This window comes from Hemibagrus wyckioides, linkage group LG05 (genome assembly GCF_019097595.1).
Source record: "Hemibagrus wyckioides isolate EC202008001 linkage group LG05, SWU_Hwy_1.0, whole genome shotgun sequence".
NCBI lineage: Eukaryota > Metazoa > Chordata > Actinopteri > Siluriformes > Bagridae > Hemibagrus > Hemibagrus wyckioides.
The window spans coordinates 16,472,983-16,489,258 of record NC_080714.1 but is presented as its reverse complement, the minus strand read 5'-3'; the positions used below and the strand labels follow the sequence as shown (position 1 = coordinate 16,489,258).

The 16,276-nt window shown below is 41.6% G+C and overlaps 1 protein-coding gene across 2 annotated transcripts in view; it reads left to right on the top strand.

Moving 5' to 3' along the window:
- The window catches only part of magixa (MAGI family member, X-linked a), a 63,686-nt gene that overhangs the window by 24,679 nt on the left and 22,731 nt on the right, over window positions 1–16,276 (top strand). For both annotated transcript variants that reach the window (XM_058389208.1, XM_058389207.1), the window contains exons 4-11: window positions 1–82; window positions 8,298–8,471; window positions 8,800–8,977; window positions 9,256–9,326; window positions 9,788–9,955; window positions 13,299–13,743; window positions 15,583–16,054; window positions 16,183–16,246. The exon at window positions 1–82 is cut by the window's left edge and continues 38 nt beyond it. In XM_058389208.1, coding sequence (XP_058245191.1) covers window positions 1–82; window positions 8,298–8,471; window positions 8,800–8,977; window positions 9,256–9,326; window positions 9,788–9,955; window positions 13,299–13,743; window positions 15,583–16,054; window positions 16,183–16,246 — 1,654 coding nt within the window. The remainder of the gene's footprint in view (window positions 83–8,297; window positions 8,472–8,799; window positions 8,978–9,255; window positions 9,327–9,787; window positions 9,956–13,298; window positions 13,744–15,582; window positions 16,055–16,182; window positions 16,247–16,276) is intronic.

The following is a 16,276-nucleotide window of genomic DNA, read 5'->3' as shown; positions in this document are numbered from 1 at the left end:
GTGGACTACAACTTCGTCTCAATCGAAGAGTTCTTCTCTCTGGAGGAGTCAGGAGCTCTGCTTGAGAGCGGCAAGTTCAAAGGTCAGGATCAGCATGCATACACTTCTTTGGGTTACTGTCTATCAGCATACAGACTTACACAGGTTTTAAAATGAGCAGTCAGGGATGTTTGTACATAGTGTGAATCATAACATTCTGCATGGCTGTGTTTCATTGAAAATGAGTTTTTTAATAGATGGCTGAATGACTTGGAGCAAAGGAAAATCTCATGCTTGAGCAATGCTGTATTTGTGTAAACACGGCATGCTAAAATACTATTTTTATCTCATTAGGCAGAACCTGCACATGCTCAATAATCTTTGCACATTACTGAGTGATTGATACACTATATTGCCAAAAGTATTCGCTCACCTGCCTTGACTCACATATGAACTTAAGTGACATCCCATTCCTAATCCATAGGGTTCAATATGACGTCGGTCCACCCTTTGCAGCTATAACAGCTTCAACTCTTCTGGGAAGGCTGTCCACAAGGTTTAGGAGTGTGTTTATGGGAATTTTTGACCATTCTTCCAGAAGCGCATTTGTGAGGTCACACACTGATGTTGGACGAGAAGGCCTGGCTCTCAGTCTCCGCTCTAATTCATCCCAAAGGTGTTCTATCGGGTTGAGGTCAGGACTCTGTGCAGGCCAGTCAAGTTCATCCACACCAGACTCTGTCATCCATGTCTTTATGGACCTTGCTTTGTGCACTGGTACACAGTCATGTTGGAACAGGAAGGGGCCAGCTCCAAACTGTTCCCACAAAGTTGGGAGCATGGAATTGTCCAAAATGTCTTGGTATGCTGAAGCATTCAGAGTTCCTTTCACTGGAACTAAGGGGCCAAGCCCAGCTCCTGAAAAACAACCCCACACCATAATCCCCCCTCCACCAAACTTTACACTTGGCACAATGCAGTCAGACAAGTACCGTTCTCCTGGCAACCGCCAAACCCAGACTCGTCCATCAGATTGCCAGATGGAGAAGCGCGATTCGTCACTCCAGAGAACGCGTCTCCACTGCTCTAGAGTCCAGTGGCGGCGTGCTTTACACCACTGCATCCGACGCTTTGCATTGCACTTGGTGATGTATGGCTTGGATGCAGCTGCTCAGCCATGGAAACCCATTCCATGAAGCTCTCTGCGCAGTGTTCTTGAGCTAATCTGAAGGCCACATGAAGTTTGGAGGTCTGTAGCAATTGACTCTGCAGAAAGTTGGCGACCTCTTCGCACTATGCGCCTCAGCATCCGCTGACCCCGCTCCATCAGTTTACGTGGCCTACCACTTCGTGGCTGAGTTGCTGTCGTTCCCAAACACTTCCACGTTCTTATAATACAGCTGACAGTTGACTGTGGAATATTTAGGAGCGAGGAAATTTCACGACTGGATTTGTTGCACAGGTGGCATCCTATCACAGTTCCACGCTGGAATTCACTGAGCTCCTGAGAGCGACCCATTCTTTCACAAATGTTTGTAAAAACAGTCTGCATGCCTAGGTGCTTGATTTTATACACCTGTGGCCATGGAAGTGATTGGAACACCTGATTCTGATTATTTGGATGGGTGAGCGAATACTTTTGGCAATATAGTGTATTTGTTGTGTTTTGTGTTATTTGCAGATTTTGCCTGAGCTAGTATTTCTAATAAGCTACATTGACTCATACACTGATTTCTTTTCATAGTTTTAGCTTTCTATAGCAGTGGACATTGTTTTACACATTAACACCTTTAGGCTGCTTGATTTTAACTTTTCATTAATTTTTTTATTAAGTGCACCAGTTCCAGAAATGTGCATCGAAAAGATGTTATTTATTTGCAGTTACATATTATAGAGCATTAACATCCCTGGTGTTTCAGCAACACAATCCCACGCTCTCACCGCCATGGCCCAGGTTTGATTTCCAGGCGGGGTTCAACCCAGCCACTGTGGGTTTAACTCTCAGTGCTAGTCCCTAACCCGGCTACAATGTGAGGGGTTGTGTCAGGAAAGGCTTCTGGCATAAAACCTGAGCCAAAATCTCAAAGCTGAGATGTGTTTTTATAGATTCTTTTTTAACCGCTGATGCAGTAACTTCTGATATCCGATACCAGTTCGGTCTTCCTCATTCGTTTTTTATCAGCAGACAATTAAGGCAGATAATAACACAACTTAAGCTGAAGTCAGTCACAAGCTCTTTCATTGTTATACAGAGAGGATTCTTTGTATTTCAGTTCTTATTGAGTATCCAATTCGGACAAATCAGAAAATAGTATGTTACTTTGTAGAAAGATCCAGACCTGGGTTAGAGTCAGAGCTGATGTCTGCATTCTTAATGCAGCTGACTGTATGCTGATGAATCTCAGTGTCAGGTGATATTTGTTGTTGTTGTTTTATCAGTCCCTTGATCAATCATTACCTAGTGTCCCTCTGCTGAATAAATAAAGGTTAAACATTGTTGTGATACTTGCTACGCAATTAATCGACTCAAATTCGGTAAGCTTAAAGGTATCTAAGGATAACTGACAATAGGAAACCTTAAGGTGTATATTAACTCACATGGCTTTGATTTAATTCTCTTGTTTGTTTGTGTACAGTTTATTTATCTATGTAATGTACTGAACTCAGCAGAGGATTGAGGATCTGTGTGCTGGAGGTGTTTATTTACAAAACCCCAGCAGACAGGAGAGATACATACAATCCAAATCTATTAGACCAGGCAATGGTCAAACACATTAAATATCCAATCATAAAATGTGGTAATGCCATAATACACAGATTAGGCATAATATTATGACCACCTGCCTAATATTGTGTTGCTCCCCCTTTTGCTGCCAAAACAGCCCTGACCCATCAAGGCATGGACTCTACTAGATCGCTGAAGGTGTGCTGTGTTATCTGGCACCAAGACGTTAGCAGCAGATCCTTTTAGGCTTACAGGATACTTACAGGACTTAAAGGACACTTTTGATAGATACTGACCACTGCAGACTGGGAACATCCCACACATTTGGAGATGTTATTCACTTCAACTCTCAGTGTTCATAATGTTATGTCTGATCGGTGTACATGGTAATGATAACCAAATTAATAATAAAGGTTTAGATTTCTCACCAGATATAGGAATGCTGTGACTTTGTTTTATAGCATGTGCTTATATGTGAATATATATATATTAAATATAGGAAGTGGAGACATTAAACTGTGCTAGCATTCTGGTTATTGCAGCCTCCACTAGAAGGAATTGGTAATGTCCAGGACACATACAAATCCCCTCTAGCAAAAAAAAAAGAAGAAGAAGCAATTAAAAAAAAAACTAATTCAGTTTGACCTGAGCTCATACAGGGAGGTCTTAAGCCACTCCAGTGCAAAGGTGAGATCCAAGGCTGGTGACTGAGTGACCATGACAGAACAGACTAAGGTGATTTTCACACTAGGCTGCGCTCTGAATGTTTGCTATGCTCTGAATCTGAGTGTGATTGTTCCCAGCATCCCCCTGCAGTGTTGGTCTGGTTTCTAACTCTCTTGATTCTGTGCGTTTGTGCTTATCGTACATCATCACAAACATGCATGAGAACATAATATTTAGTACAACAGTCCACTTCCAGGTCCACATTACAGCTTCTACATTACTCTGCAAACTCTGCTCTGTTTCAAACTAAAGTGTCAGTGTAAACCCCCCCTAAGGCACCTTTCTCTGTTCAGAGAGTTTGTGACAGTTCATGAGCCCCCATGAGCGAGATGCCATCCCTGGTGCTGTGAAGTGCTGAAATAGCTGCCATATACAACCTTAATGCAGACAGGAACTTTACTCTGACTTGAAATCCCTGCAGAAAGGCTAGTACCTTAGGAACTAGGCATAGCACTGGATCCAGATGATGGTGTGCACATTACTCACAGAACTTAACCTATCGCTAAATTTTATACAATGTTGGCAGAGTCAACGATAGATAAAGAAATGCAAACAATAGGCAGTAATGCACTAATTGGCCTCAGTGGATCCAGCTCCAAAACGGAGACCCATAGTGCACAAAAAGTAAATCTGGCATTGGCAAAGAAGTCCACATGCCCTGCCAAACTTTTTCCAGATCTGGGACACCACCTCTGGGTGCAAAAGCCACTCTCATGTTTGTATGTGTTTCCTTGTAGCACTACATTGTCCTTACACCAGTGAAAGAGACAGCTTTAACTTTAATGGGGCAGCACTCCCAGGTGAAACCCATTCATGAGAAAAGCCGTGTTTCTCCAGCAAGCAAGTGCTCGTGCTACTATTGCAGAGCTGAGGACATGTCTCTGTCTCTGATATTTGGCATTTAGCCACAGCCTGATAACCCAGTTTTAAAATTTCCTTAAATCCAACAGGCTCAAGAGAACTACTGTTGCAGCTACAGTTAGCAATCCAAGCATCTTCAGCAGAAGCTGGTTCTACACATAGCAACCTGCCCAAATGTTAGTAAATGTGATAATGCCTCACACTAACTGGGGTAACAGGAATAAGAAACTCGCCTATTATTAGCTAGCTAGCACCAGAGCTGGGGTTTTATCATCTCTCTGCTCTCACAGGGCTTCATGCACTACATGCAGTGCAGAAACACTAGTATTGAGAACACAACACTCATGCCTGGGTACTTTGTGTATTTTGTTATCTCTTGTTAGTGGTTTTTAGTTACTTAGCTAACAATACATGTCTAGCTAGCTTCCACTGACTCTAGACTATGCTGGACTTCATATTGGAGTATTTTTTTCTTCCTAGACTCTCCCCTTTTTGTAACAGCACAGCAGCTTTGATTTTGCTATTGAATTTAATTTTAATTGTCCATTTGAAGGATATAGGTCTCCTAAAATACAATGTGAAGAAAAAGGTCCTAACCTGGCTAAATAATTGTGATAAATAATTGATTTCAGTATTGCTCAAAACAAATATGCTTCATGCAGACTTAGCACAGTGTGTCGGGAAATTAATGTAACAATATTATGACCCATTCACAATCCGGCGTCGTTTGTTAAAACATCTACATCTGTGGTCCAATGTGAAGGCAGTAAATAAGTTCCCCTGGTAGAGATGTTTGCACTTAAAAGTTAAACTGCTACTGTTATTTATCACTGTGCAGGAGAAAAGAGGCTTTTCTCTGTAATCCCTGTTTTAGTTCCCTCTGCGCTACTGCTCTCTTCTCCCTCTCTCTCTCTCTCTCTCTCTCTCTCTGTCTCTCTCTCTCCATCTCTCTTGCTCTCTCTCTTTTACTCTCTCTCTCTTTCCTGCTCTCTCTCGCTCTCTTGCTCACTTTTAATCTCTCCCCCCCCCCCTTTCCCTCACACCCCTACTTTTTCACTGCTGTAAACAGGGAACGCATGAAATCAAAAGCTACTGCTTTCAGAGAGAGAAAGCTTGTCTCTGGTGGGCTTTGACTCTAAGCTGTAATCAAAGCAACCAGTTTTAATGTCAGAAATAACTTTTTTTCTAGCACATTATGAGTGTTCTTAGGAAAATCTTATGAAAACGTTGTGTGCCCTGGTTTGTAGTATTGAGGAGATGAATGCAGCTTTGCTTTTCTGTTGTATAGCATGGTTAATATGACTCCAGTCTTGAATATTTTAAATGGATTCATGCATACAGATTGAGATATATATAAAAGGAGGTAGTTGCTACTACCAGTGGAACATTTAGCTATTTTAACACACAGGAGAGATTTGGTGAAAAAAAAATTGAAATATTTGGTGAAAAAAATATTATTTTATTAAAAGTCTGTAAGGTGGGGTGAGGTGAAAAGAGGTGAGGTGCAAGCGAGCAGAGTTACCATTCAGCTCTGTGCTTAGTGATAGTGGCTTCCAGGCAGGGCTGGGCAGCAATGAGGCAGGACCCAGGGAGTGTCGCAGGGTGCAGCAGGTTCGGGAAGCGTCTGCTTCTCCATGCTCTGAGAGAAACATTCGCCCTTGTGCTATGCATTGTGATACTCTTCGACTCTCACTGATGGTCAGGAGTCTTCGTTTCCACTCTGATTGGCCGAGTGTTTCTGCCACCATTCTTTGCAGCAGGGTGGTAGTCATGCAAGGAGTGTGTTTAGGCTGCATGTCACACTACTCCTTAACAACAAATACTTATTAATGTCTTCCTAACAAACACCAACTAGACTGAGGAAAAAAACTCATTGAGTGTACTTAATTCAAACATATAAATTGGTTCTGTGTGAAATAACATTACGCTAACAAGTAAAATTAAATTAGTTTGATTACATATTTTTAAAGCTCTGAATAAAATGAAGAAGCAGGCTCGCACCTTGGCTGAGAAGCGAACTCTCGATGCTGGTGTTTTGCAACAGCCACATTACTGCTGTGCTGTTTTAGCATGAATGTTTTAATTGCTTAAACGTAATAGTATATAGTTCTAATGCTAAAATCTTTGAGGTTTCACACTGTTAGTTTTTGTTAATACTACGTGAAATGATATGGCACACTCTACATAATTTAATCTAGTAATTAGAACTTTTAAGGAGTTTAGGTTATACTATATTTGACTATATTTAATAAAGCACTATATTTTGATGTAAACTATACACATCATTTTTCTTAAATCTGACTGAACACATATTCCTTTATTTCAGCATTCTTATCAAAAACCAGCCTGTAGTTTAAACAGAAAAACATGTAGAAATTATATTTACACCGATCAGGCATAACATTATGACCACTGACAGGTGAAGTGATTAGCACTGATTATGTCCTCATCATGAGTCTTGTAAGTATCCTTTACGTCCTGTAAGTTGTGAGGTGTGGCCCATGGACTTAAAGGATCTGCTGCTAACATCTGGGTGCCAGATACCACAGCACACCTTCAGGGATCTAGTGGAGTCCATGCTTCGATGGGTCAGGGCTGTTTTGGCAGCAAAAGTGGGACCAACACAATATTATGCAGGTGGTCATAATGTTGTGACTGATCAGTGTATTTACCCACTTATAAACAGCAGCTACTTATAACAGGCTTCCCTACTATTACTAGAAGAACATGAACATATAACCACCCATATCCCTGCTGTCCCAGTTAACAAGCACACACACACTCACACACACACACACACACACACACACACCTGGCAGATATTTACCTATACCTACCCAATGAACACCACACAAATAATATTTATTTATTCAAATCCATATATTTATGTATATTTTTTTCTTTTTCACTCCACTAAATTAGCGACCGCACAAAAACCCAACACAAGCTTCAGTGTTTCAGATGAAATTTTCACGCAGACTGCGCTTGATATTGAACATAGACTGCGCTTGATATGAGCAAACAGCATGATATTACAGTGAGATATTTGATCATTTGATTTACTACAATATTGATTTTTACCAAAAATGATGACAAATATAAATGCTTTGATAAACATTTCATTGCCACATTTTAAATCAATTTTAGGGGAAGCCAGCTGCCCATGTAGTCTTAAAGTCATCATCTGTGCTATTCATGCACACTCTCATTCTGCCCGTCTTTGTGTTCTTTTCTATTTGTGGGTTTTGCTAGTCTTGCATACATTGAAAAAGAAAAAAACTCTTCACCATTCTACAAAAGTATGACATTCTAATGTACAGTAAGACTGGAATTTGTCAGACCAGGCCATGTACCCATTGTTGGCACTTTCAGTGGTGCACAGAGGTTGGCATGGGCTCCCTGACTGGTCTGTGGCTATCCAACCCTAAACAAACTGTCATGCACTGTGTATTCTGACACCTTTCTATCAGAACCAGCATTAACTTCTTCAGCAATTTGAGCAACAGTAGCTTGTCTGTTTGATCGGATCACACGGGCCTTCACTCCCCACGTGCATCAGTGAGCCTTGGCCGCCCATGACCCTGTCACCAGTTCACCACTGTTCCTTCCTTGGACCACTTTTAATAGATACTGACCACTGCAGACCAGGAACACCCCACAAGAGCTGCAGTTTTGGAGATGCTCTGATCCAGTCGTCTAGCCATCACAATTTGGTCCATGTCAAACTCACTCAAATCCTTACGCTTGCCCATTTTTCCTGCTTCTAACACATCAACTTTGAGGACAAAATGTTCACTTGCTGTCTAATATATCCCACCCACTAACAGGTGCCATGATGAGGAGATAATCAGTCTTATTCACTTCACCTGCCAGTGGTCATAATGTTATGCCCGATCGGTGCGACCATAATCTGGAGAACCAATGAGAATTTTATAGCTCTTCTAATTATTTTTACGCATAAATGTGACACAGACTATGAAAAATTAAGTGTCATTTCTGTCTGTAGGGAACTACTATGGTACACCACGGCCGGTCCACATTGGGCCAGACAGCCCACCAATCACCTACCAGGAGCACCGCAACCTGTTAAGGAACTTCCGCACACGCAGCAAGTCCCTCAGTAACCTGGAGAAGGCTGTGGAAGAGGGGGACAACAGTGAGGAAGACTCCGGTCTCTCAGGTACCAAATGAAACAGAAGAAAGACCATTGTATGAGCATTGACGAACCTCTCACTAGGTTTGGTTTAGTTTGTTATGGACTGTTTTTTCCAGATTAATCAGCACTATGATGAGTTCAAATGTCTCCCAAATGAAATTTGCAAGTGTAAGGCAGAAATAAACATGTATGCATGGTGTTTTTGAATTGAAAATGTCCCTAATGTGGAAGTTTCATTAAGGGTTTTGTCCCAAGTGAAAATGAATATTATACACTATGATACACTGATCTGTTTTTTGTGTTGCTTTGCTAGCTTTACATTTATTCTATTGCTCTGATTTTCTCTGCCTAGCGGGTTCTGCAGGGGCGAGCAGTGCCCCTACTACTACCATTGTTTCGCCCAATCAGACGTGGGACTCAGGTGGACCTCGGGACGGTGGTGTCCCAGTGGAGAATGGTGCCCGTGGAGGGGCACTGCCTGAAAACTGGGAAATGGCATTCAGTGACTCAGGAGAACCTTACTACATCGAGTGAGTCAGAGAAAGCAGAAGGAAATTTTTTTTCCTAGCAGTAATTATATGTACCATAATATAGACCATAATATTTGAACATCCAGGAGACACTGTCATGGGAACCACAAGAATAGCTAATCTAATTAATCTTTATATAACACTGACCCTGACAGATTTATCACATCCATTTATGTAAATGCTTATGGAGGAAGTAGTCATTTAATACATTAGGACGATTACATACATGATAACATGGTTATAACTGGTGGAATAACTCATGTAATGTGCGTTTTTAGTCATAACTCAAAGACCACAAGCTGGCTGGACCCACGGACTCACAGCAAAGAGGTGGTCAGCAAGACGGAGTGTAAGTGTGTGAGCTGCAACTCACTCCTGCCTGTATTGTGTGTTTTATGTAATGACTGTGTGCTCTTCCAAAGCCTTCCCCTTTTCTCTTTTCTGCATCTCTGACATTAATGAGACCTGAGAGCCCCTTTTTATCCTGTGACTCCTGTGCTAGCCATACCCTGTGATTTTCTAGCTGTCACTCAAGCTCAGGTCATAGTCAGAATGTATTTTTTCATGTTTTGTTACAAAAACCCGCCTGCAAAAATATTAAATATATAAGTTCTGGTAAAATGTTATTGTTACAATGGGAAAAAAGCATGTTTCTTTTCAATATTTTAATTCTGGTACAGTTTATTAACCAGCAGAGGGCACTAAAAGTCTTCTCATTTTGTAAAATGCTTCCATTTCAATATCTGAATTGAGTACATGTTTTTTAGCTGTTTTGTGTGTGTGTGTGTGTGTGTTTCTCCCTGCCCTTAGTACCTCCGTTCACAGACCAGCCATCTGAACTGAAGGGCTATTCCATCCACACACGTCTCTCAAAAGGGCCACGAGGTTTTGGCTTTAACATTGTAGGGGGCAGCAGACCCAGAGAATTCCTGCAGGTGTACAGCGTCACACCCGGAGGCCCACCTGCCCTCAACACAGGTACACCTCCACTATGTGTAAAGCCAACCAAAGTTGTCATTCTTTCAGGGAAATGTCTACATTTAAATCCTCTGGGGCCTTCAGTTTCCCAGGACATGAAGTGTTGAATGATGAAAATGACAAATGGACACTAGAGGGCAGTAAAAGTACACAATAACATTTTGGGCTGAACAGTGAGGTTCAAAAAGTGATTTTTAACTTTATTGTGAGTTAAAATGGATGACTAATTTAACCATTTCGTAGATAATATAGTAAAAACAACAAACTGTTCTGTAGAAGGTACACATTTTGTATTAGTTTTTTGTTTCGTTTGCTTTTTAAGAGGATTAATATTGCTCTGGTGAACTACTGGACAACCCACATTCCTATTCCTGCATAATCCACTGGGGCAGTGGTGGCTCAAGTTGATCAAAAGGTCGAGATTCAAGCCCCGGCAGCTCCAAGCTGCCGCTGCTGGGCAATTGAGCAAGGCCCTTAACCCTTTCTGCTCCAGGGTAACTGTATCATAGCTGTCCTGCAATCTGACCCCAGCTTTCTTAACTGTGATATGTGAAGAAAAGAATTCCACTGTGCTGTAATGTATGTCAATATAGGCTTCTTCTTCTAACATGACACCCTGCAAGTCAGGGGTGTCCAAATCTCCTGTACAAAGGGCCGACGTGAGGTTTTCATTCCGATTCAATGGAGCCACACCTGATTCCAACTGTTTTATCAGTTGTTCTTGGCTTTCAGTATGTTGAGGTGTGGCTTCTGCATGGCTGGAATGAAAACCTGCACCCACACCGGCCCTTTCCAGATAAGACTGGATAACCCTGCTCCAAACAGAGATATCACTGTAATCGTGAAAACTAACAACACCAGTTTCCCTGCACTGTATTTCATCTTTGTAGTTTTTGATAAGCTACCAGAAATTCAAAATAAATAGCTTAGCATGCAGGCAGGTGTTAGTCTGTTTTTGTCTTCCAGGTCTGTAGATTGCACTTTCTAGACAGGGAGCTTGTGAAATAAAGTTGACCTGAAAGATTAGGTAGTGATCTGTATGTTGATTGTTTTCTGTGCTAGGAAGGTATTATACATGTCTGGTTTCTCTGCTGCTGAAAGTTGAAGCGTTTTGCATCTTATTGTTTACATATATAATAGTGGATGCAGTGCTTTCGATGAACTGAAAATATTACATTTTTTAATAACATGTTTTGTATTATATAGGTAAACTGATTATATTTTATTATATTGGTTTAATACAATGAAAACAGAAGCTGAGGTGTAGCTCCTAAATAAAGCTTAAACAGTTCGAGTTAAGTTGTCTTTTATTGTCACATATACATTACTGCACAGTGAATTTCTTTCTTCGCATATCCCATGCTTGGTGGTTGGGGTCAGAGCACAGGATCAGCCAAGATCCAGCGCCCCTGGAGCAGGGTGGGTCGGGGGCCTTGCTCAAGTGTTGGTGCTGGGGCTCAAACCCCAATCTTCCAGGCAATGACCCATAGCCTTAACCACTTGAGCTACCACTAGGGGGGTCATGCTGATAGTATTAGTGATGACCAGGTAAAATATTTGTTCCAGAAGTGACTGGCAATTAGTAGTGAGGAACAGAACACCCTTGCATCTTTGCTCCGTGTGAGAGACAGAGTTAAATGGTAAAATAAGATAAGAAATGACAGAGAAAGGATGAAAAGAACACAGAGATGGATAAAATAATTCCAGCTCTCTATTTATCTCTCTCTGTCTCCTCTCAGTTTTCTTTGCCTACTGTCATTAACGTCTCTCATGTTTGTCTCTTTCCCTATTTCTGGCTGATTTATCCTGACTTGCACTTTCTCCTTGTTTAGTATTTTATCTGTCTCCCTCACTGTCTATGTAGGATTACAGTGATGTGATAGGGGGTTGTTGGGTATGAATCTGCTGATCTGCTCTTAATCCTGATTGGGATGGGCTTTTAATCCTTCTATCCTTCAACACTGCCATTGCTTGTTCACATGTGCACAATGATGGTCTCAGTAAGGAACAAAGACATGGGAGGCAAGAGGTTTGAGTGGTGGAGGGTTTTTTTCCCTTTATATAGCCATCTTAAACAGGCCATTTTTAGCACAGTTCCCTGTCAATCAGTACAGCTCTGGACACTGCTACAGTGTGAATATTGAAAGACAGCTGGTCATCAGGTGCTGAGTAGCCCACACTTCCTGGCAGAACTTGATGATAGTAGCATCATTGTAGCTTGCATGGATTTAAGGCAGGGCATAAAATCCATGTGGTGATGATTAGGATAAATCCAGTACTCAGTGTCAGTCAGAACAGGTAAAACACAACTATACTGTATATCTGTAATCAGGAGAACAATAGTGAGGGTCATTAAGAGGAGGCCAAATACAGTGAATTAGACAAAATATATTGCATTAGCCACAATTCCTTTTTAGATTGTGTATATAAATAACAACATTTCAAATAAGAAATACAGGAATGTAAAAAAAAACAGCTGTACTGCTGTCAAAGGATAAACAAAGAACAGGTGAGAAATTTCCAAAAATATACAAATTACAGAAACATATGACAAGAATTCAAAACCAATGAAAGACGAGTTCATGACATGTTTGCAGTTGAGGAGTCACACTTGTTGTTGACATTATATTGAATTAAGTGACTTGCTGGGATGACGGGAAGCTCTTGCTTCTAAGTGCTTTATCGATGGTGGTTCTGGGTATGGTGTATGTATGTATGTATGCCAAGATGGTGGGAAAGACCGGTACAGCTGAATGCCGTTAGCTTAGCAAAGAAAAGCGCAAGCATAGGTGCAGCTGTCATCGTCTTCAGCCGTCAACACCACCCTGCACAATGTTCCTGAAAGGTAGGCAGAAAGTTGTCTGAATGGCAGTTTAGAGACAGTTTATCAGAGGAATGTGGTGATTCACTTTATCAAAAACTGCAGACAGATCCAGCATTCAGCTGAGGATTTGTCAACAGATCACACAGCATCCACAACTGTCAAAACGACAGTTTTGATGGAGTGGCTGCTCCTTTTCGATTGAGTTCAATTTTAGATAGCTTTATTTTGTTGTGACAGTATCCAATACAGGGTTCTTGTGCAGGTGTGGAAATGTATGGAATTGAAAGACATTTTTCAGACAGAAAAGTATAAAAGTGCTTTAAGAGATTAAGATTCTAAATCCATTGTCTTTTGGCATCTCTTATTTTCTTATTGTCACCTAAAACCTTTTCTTTTCGATAGGCTTAAAAGATACTGAGAATCCTGAACACAGAGGGTTGTGTTTGGATTTGATCTTGTAAAGCTCCAAACTTTTTTGTTTCTCACACTCTGTCTATTTCTGTCTGTTCCTGACCTCAGCGGACATCCTGGTCTACATTAATGACTCATGTGTGCTGGGTATGTCCCACAAGGAGGTGGTGGAGATGCTGAAGTCTGTGCCTATGGGCCACAGTGTGGATGTGGTGCTGCGTAGGGGCTATCCCATGCTTTACAATCCTGATGGCTGCCCCAAAACCAGCCTGTCCTCACCCTCTGACCCCAGCCCAGGGTCCGCCCAGCCCCCGTCTCACAATCTGAACCGTTCCACCTCTCACCACAACGGTTTCTACCCCCGGATGCAAAAAGAGCCTTTAGACACCAACGGTAATGTGGCACCTCCGCCTTGCTACCACATGCCCAATGGAAACTCAATAGACAGAACTGTAGGGATGGCAGGCCTACCCTCAAATATGCCAGTGCCGAGGTCGGAGAGACTGAGCTCAAGCCACAGTGACACAGAGGTCAGCACTGTCGTCACACGCAGGTAATATACACACAAACACACCATGGAGTTTTTTGTGAACTGAGTCTTACCTTGAAATAGGACACAACAAATTCAGAGACATCAAATATACCATAATACGACATGTATAGTATATGTTAGTTTGTAATAATGTGCATAATAAGGTAACTTCAAAATATTTGGCACCTTTCACTGGCAACTTATAGTTGTGGTTTTTTTTTATTAATTATTTATTATAGTTAAATTACAGCTAACTCATTTTTTGTATAATCAGTTACATTATTTTCCATTTAATTTACAAAATGATTATCATTACAAGCTTTTTTCCTCTTAAAAACATATGCCAAAATGATTGATATATCTAAAATATTTCAAACAAATGCAGACAAATTTTCTTTCCAGTCTCTAAAATTACAGAACAAAGCATTACTCTCTCTATTAATTTTTACTGCATACAGCTTGATGTGTTGTCTGTTATAATTTAAGAATTCTAGATGGAAATTTTCTCGTAAAACTTGATTCCACAGTATGCAATGCAAACATGTTTTCTCCCAAAGTAGAAACAATTGAATGCATTTAAGATTGGAAGTCAGGACCATTTTTATTTCTTGGTGTCTGCTTGGGCTCTGGAACCTAAGCAAGAAGACTTTTTCTGACATTTTCCAGGAATAAAAATATCATTCTCAGCAATCAGTTAAGAACACAGTTCTAGGGAAAGCAAAACTCTTGTGAGGTCTTCCAGGCCCTGAGTAGGAGGCACATACATCCAATATATTATATACCTTATAAACATGTGCAGTACAATTTGCTAATAGTGTTCATAGTTTCTTGCTCATGGTTGTAAAACTACTGCTACTGTTCTTGGCTGTGATCCAGTGTCTAGCTGCTTCTATGCATTTTGTACCTATTTCTAGCTGAACTTAAAGTGTTTTAGTGCATGCTAGCTCAAATAAGATTCGTTTACAGAAAACCATCTTAAAATATACCGCATTGAGGCAGACCCTTCTAAAACTTCAGAAGACCACATCAGTTTCCAATCCTGTCAGGCAAAAACAGGAATTTGATACAGTGCAATCCATTCGTCTACTGTCAAGATTCAGCAGGCATGTGTCAATAAAGCCTCAGATTCCATTTGAGCACAGGCAGGAGTGGAACCTCATGTGGTCTTCTGCTGTAGCCCATCAGACACAAAGTTGTGCGTTCTGAAATGCTTTATTTTTCCTCACCATAATTGTAAAGAGCGGTGATTTGGTTTACTCTAGAGTTCCTCTCAGCTTAAACAAGTCTGGGCACTCTTCGCCGACCTCTCTCATCAACAAAGCATGTCCACCGGCAGAACATATTTTTCGATACATTTATCTCTAGAGGCTGCTGTGTGCGATTCCAGGATATAAGAGTTTTCTGAAATACTCAATTCATCCTGTCTGACACAAAAACTATGCCACAGTCCAAGTAACTGAGAGCATGTTTTGCTCCGTTCTGATGTTTAATGTGAATCTTAGCTGTGAATAATGTTTGTGTTAATGTTTTTGCTTGAGTCTGCATGAATTTATTAATTGAGCTGCTGCCAATTGATTGGATAACTGCTTGGCTGATTGGATAACTGCAAGGATGAGCAGGTGTACTGGTTTTCTTATTAAAGTGGCCAATGAGTGTTGTTTGTAACATATTTTCTTGCTAGCATTATTCTTGGAGTCTCTATCTACTGTAATTCCCAATTCCCAGCGTCACAGTAGCTAACCTGCCCAGCATGTCAGTAAAACCAGGGTTTAGATTTAGCTGTTTAGTGTTGTTCAAATGTATACGTTGTGTATCTTTATTCTTTGTCTTTGTGTCTCCTCTCTTCCCTCACTTGACCAGAGCCTCACTCATCCGCAGCTACAACAACAATACCCTTCCTGCCCCATCTCTGGCTCACCAGAACTCCAAGTCTTCCGAGAGTGATCTGTCCAGTGGTGCCCTGCCTCTGCCGCAGCCCGAGGTAGGAGGTGCACCAGCGCCACCGGGTGCCCCCAGTGCCCAACGCCCAATTGTGCCCCCAACTGAGCTACCACCCTGTGGCTTCAATGGCTGCCCGGCCAGCAACCCCCCTCGGCCTGCCCCAGGCAACCTGGGATCGCCTGGGGCTGGCACAGGAGGTGAGCTTGTGCCTGTGGCCCTGGGGAGAAGCGAGGGAGGGGGCATGGGCTTCAGCGTGACAGCAGGCGGGCAGGGCGGGCAGTTGGCGCTGATCAAACGGGTGTGGGACCGGCGCCAGTGCCCGTCCCTGCAGCCGGGCGATGCCATCATTAAGATCAATGGCGCTGATGTACAGAGCCTCAGCTTCGCACAGGTAACTTGAGCCACGTGTTCAATTACAGTACATTTTTATTGTCATTGCATCACCATACACATGCCTTCATATATAATACTGAGGTGGACAATTATTTTATTTATTTGTTTGTTTGTTTACATCCACAGGTACAGAGAGTGCTGCAGGAGCATACTAGACAGGGTGAGGTGGTCTTACTGGTTTACAGAGGAGGTAAGCATGCAATATGTCTTATAATATAGA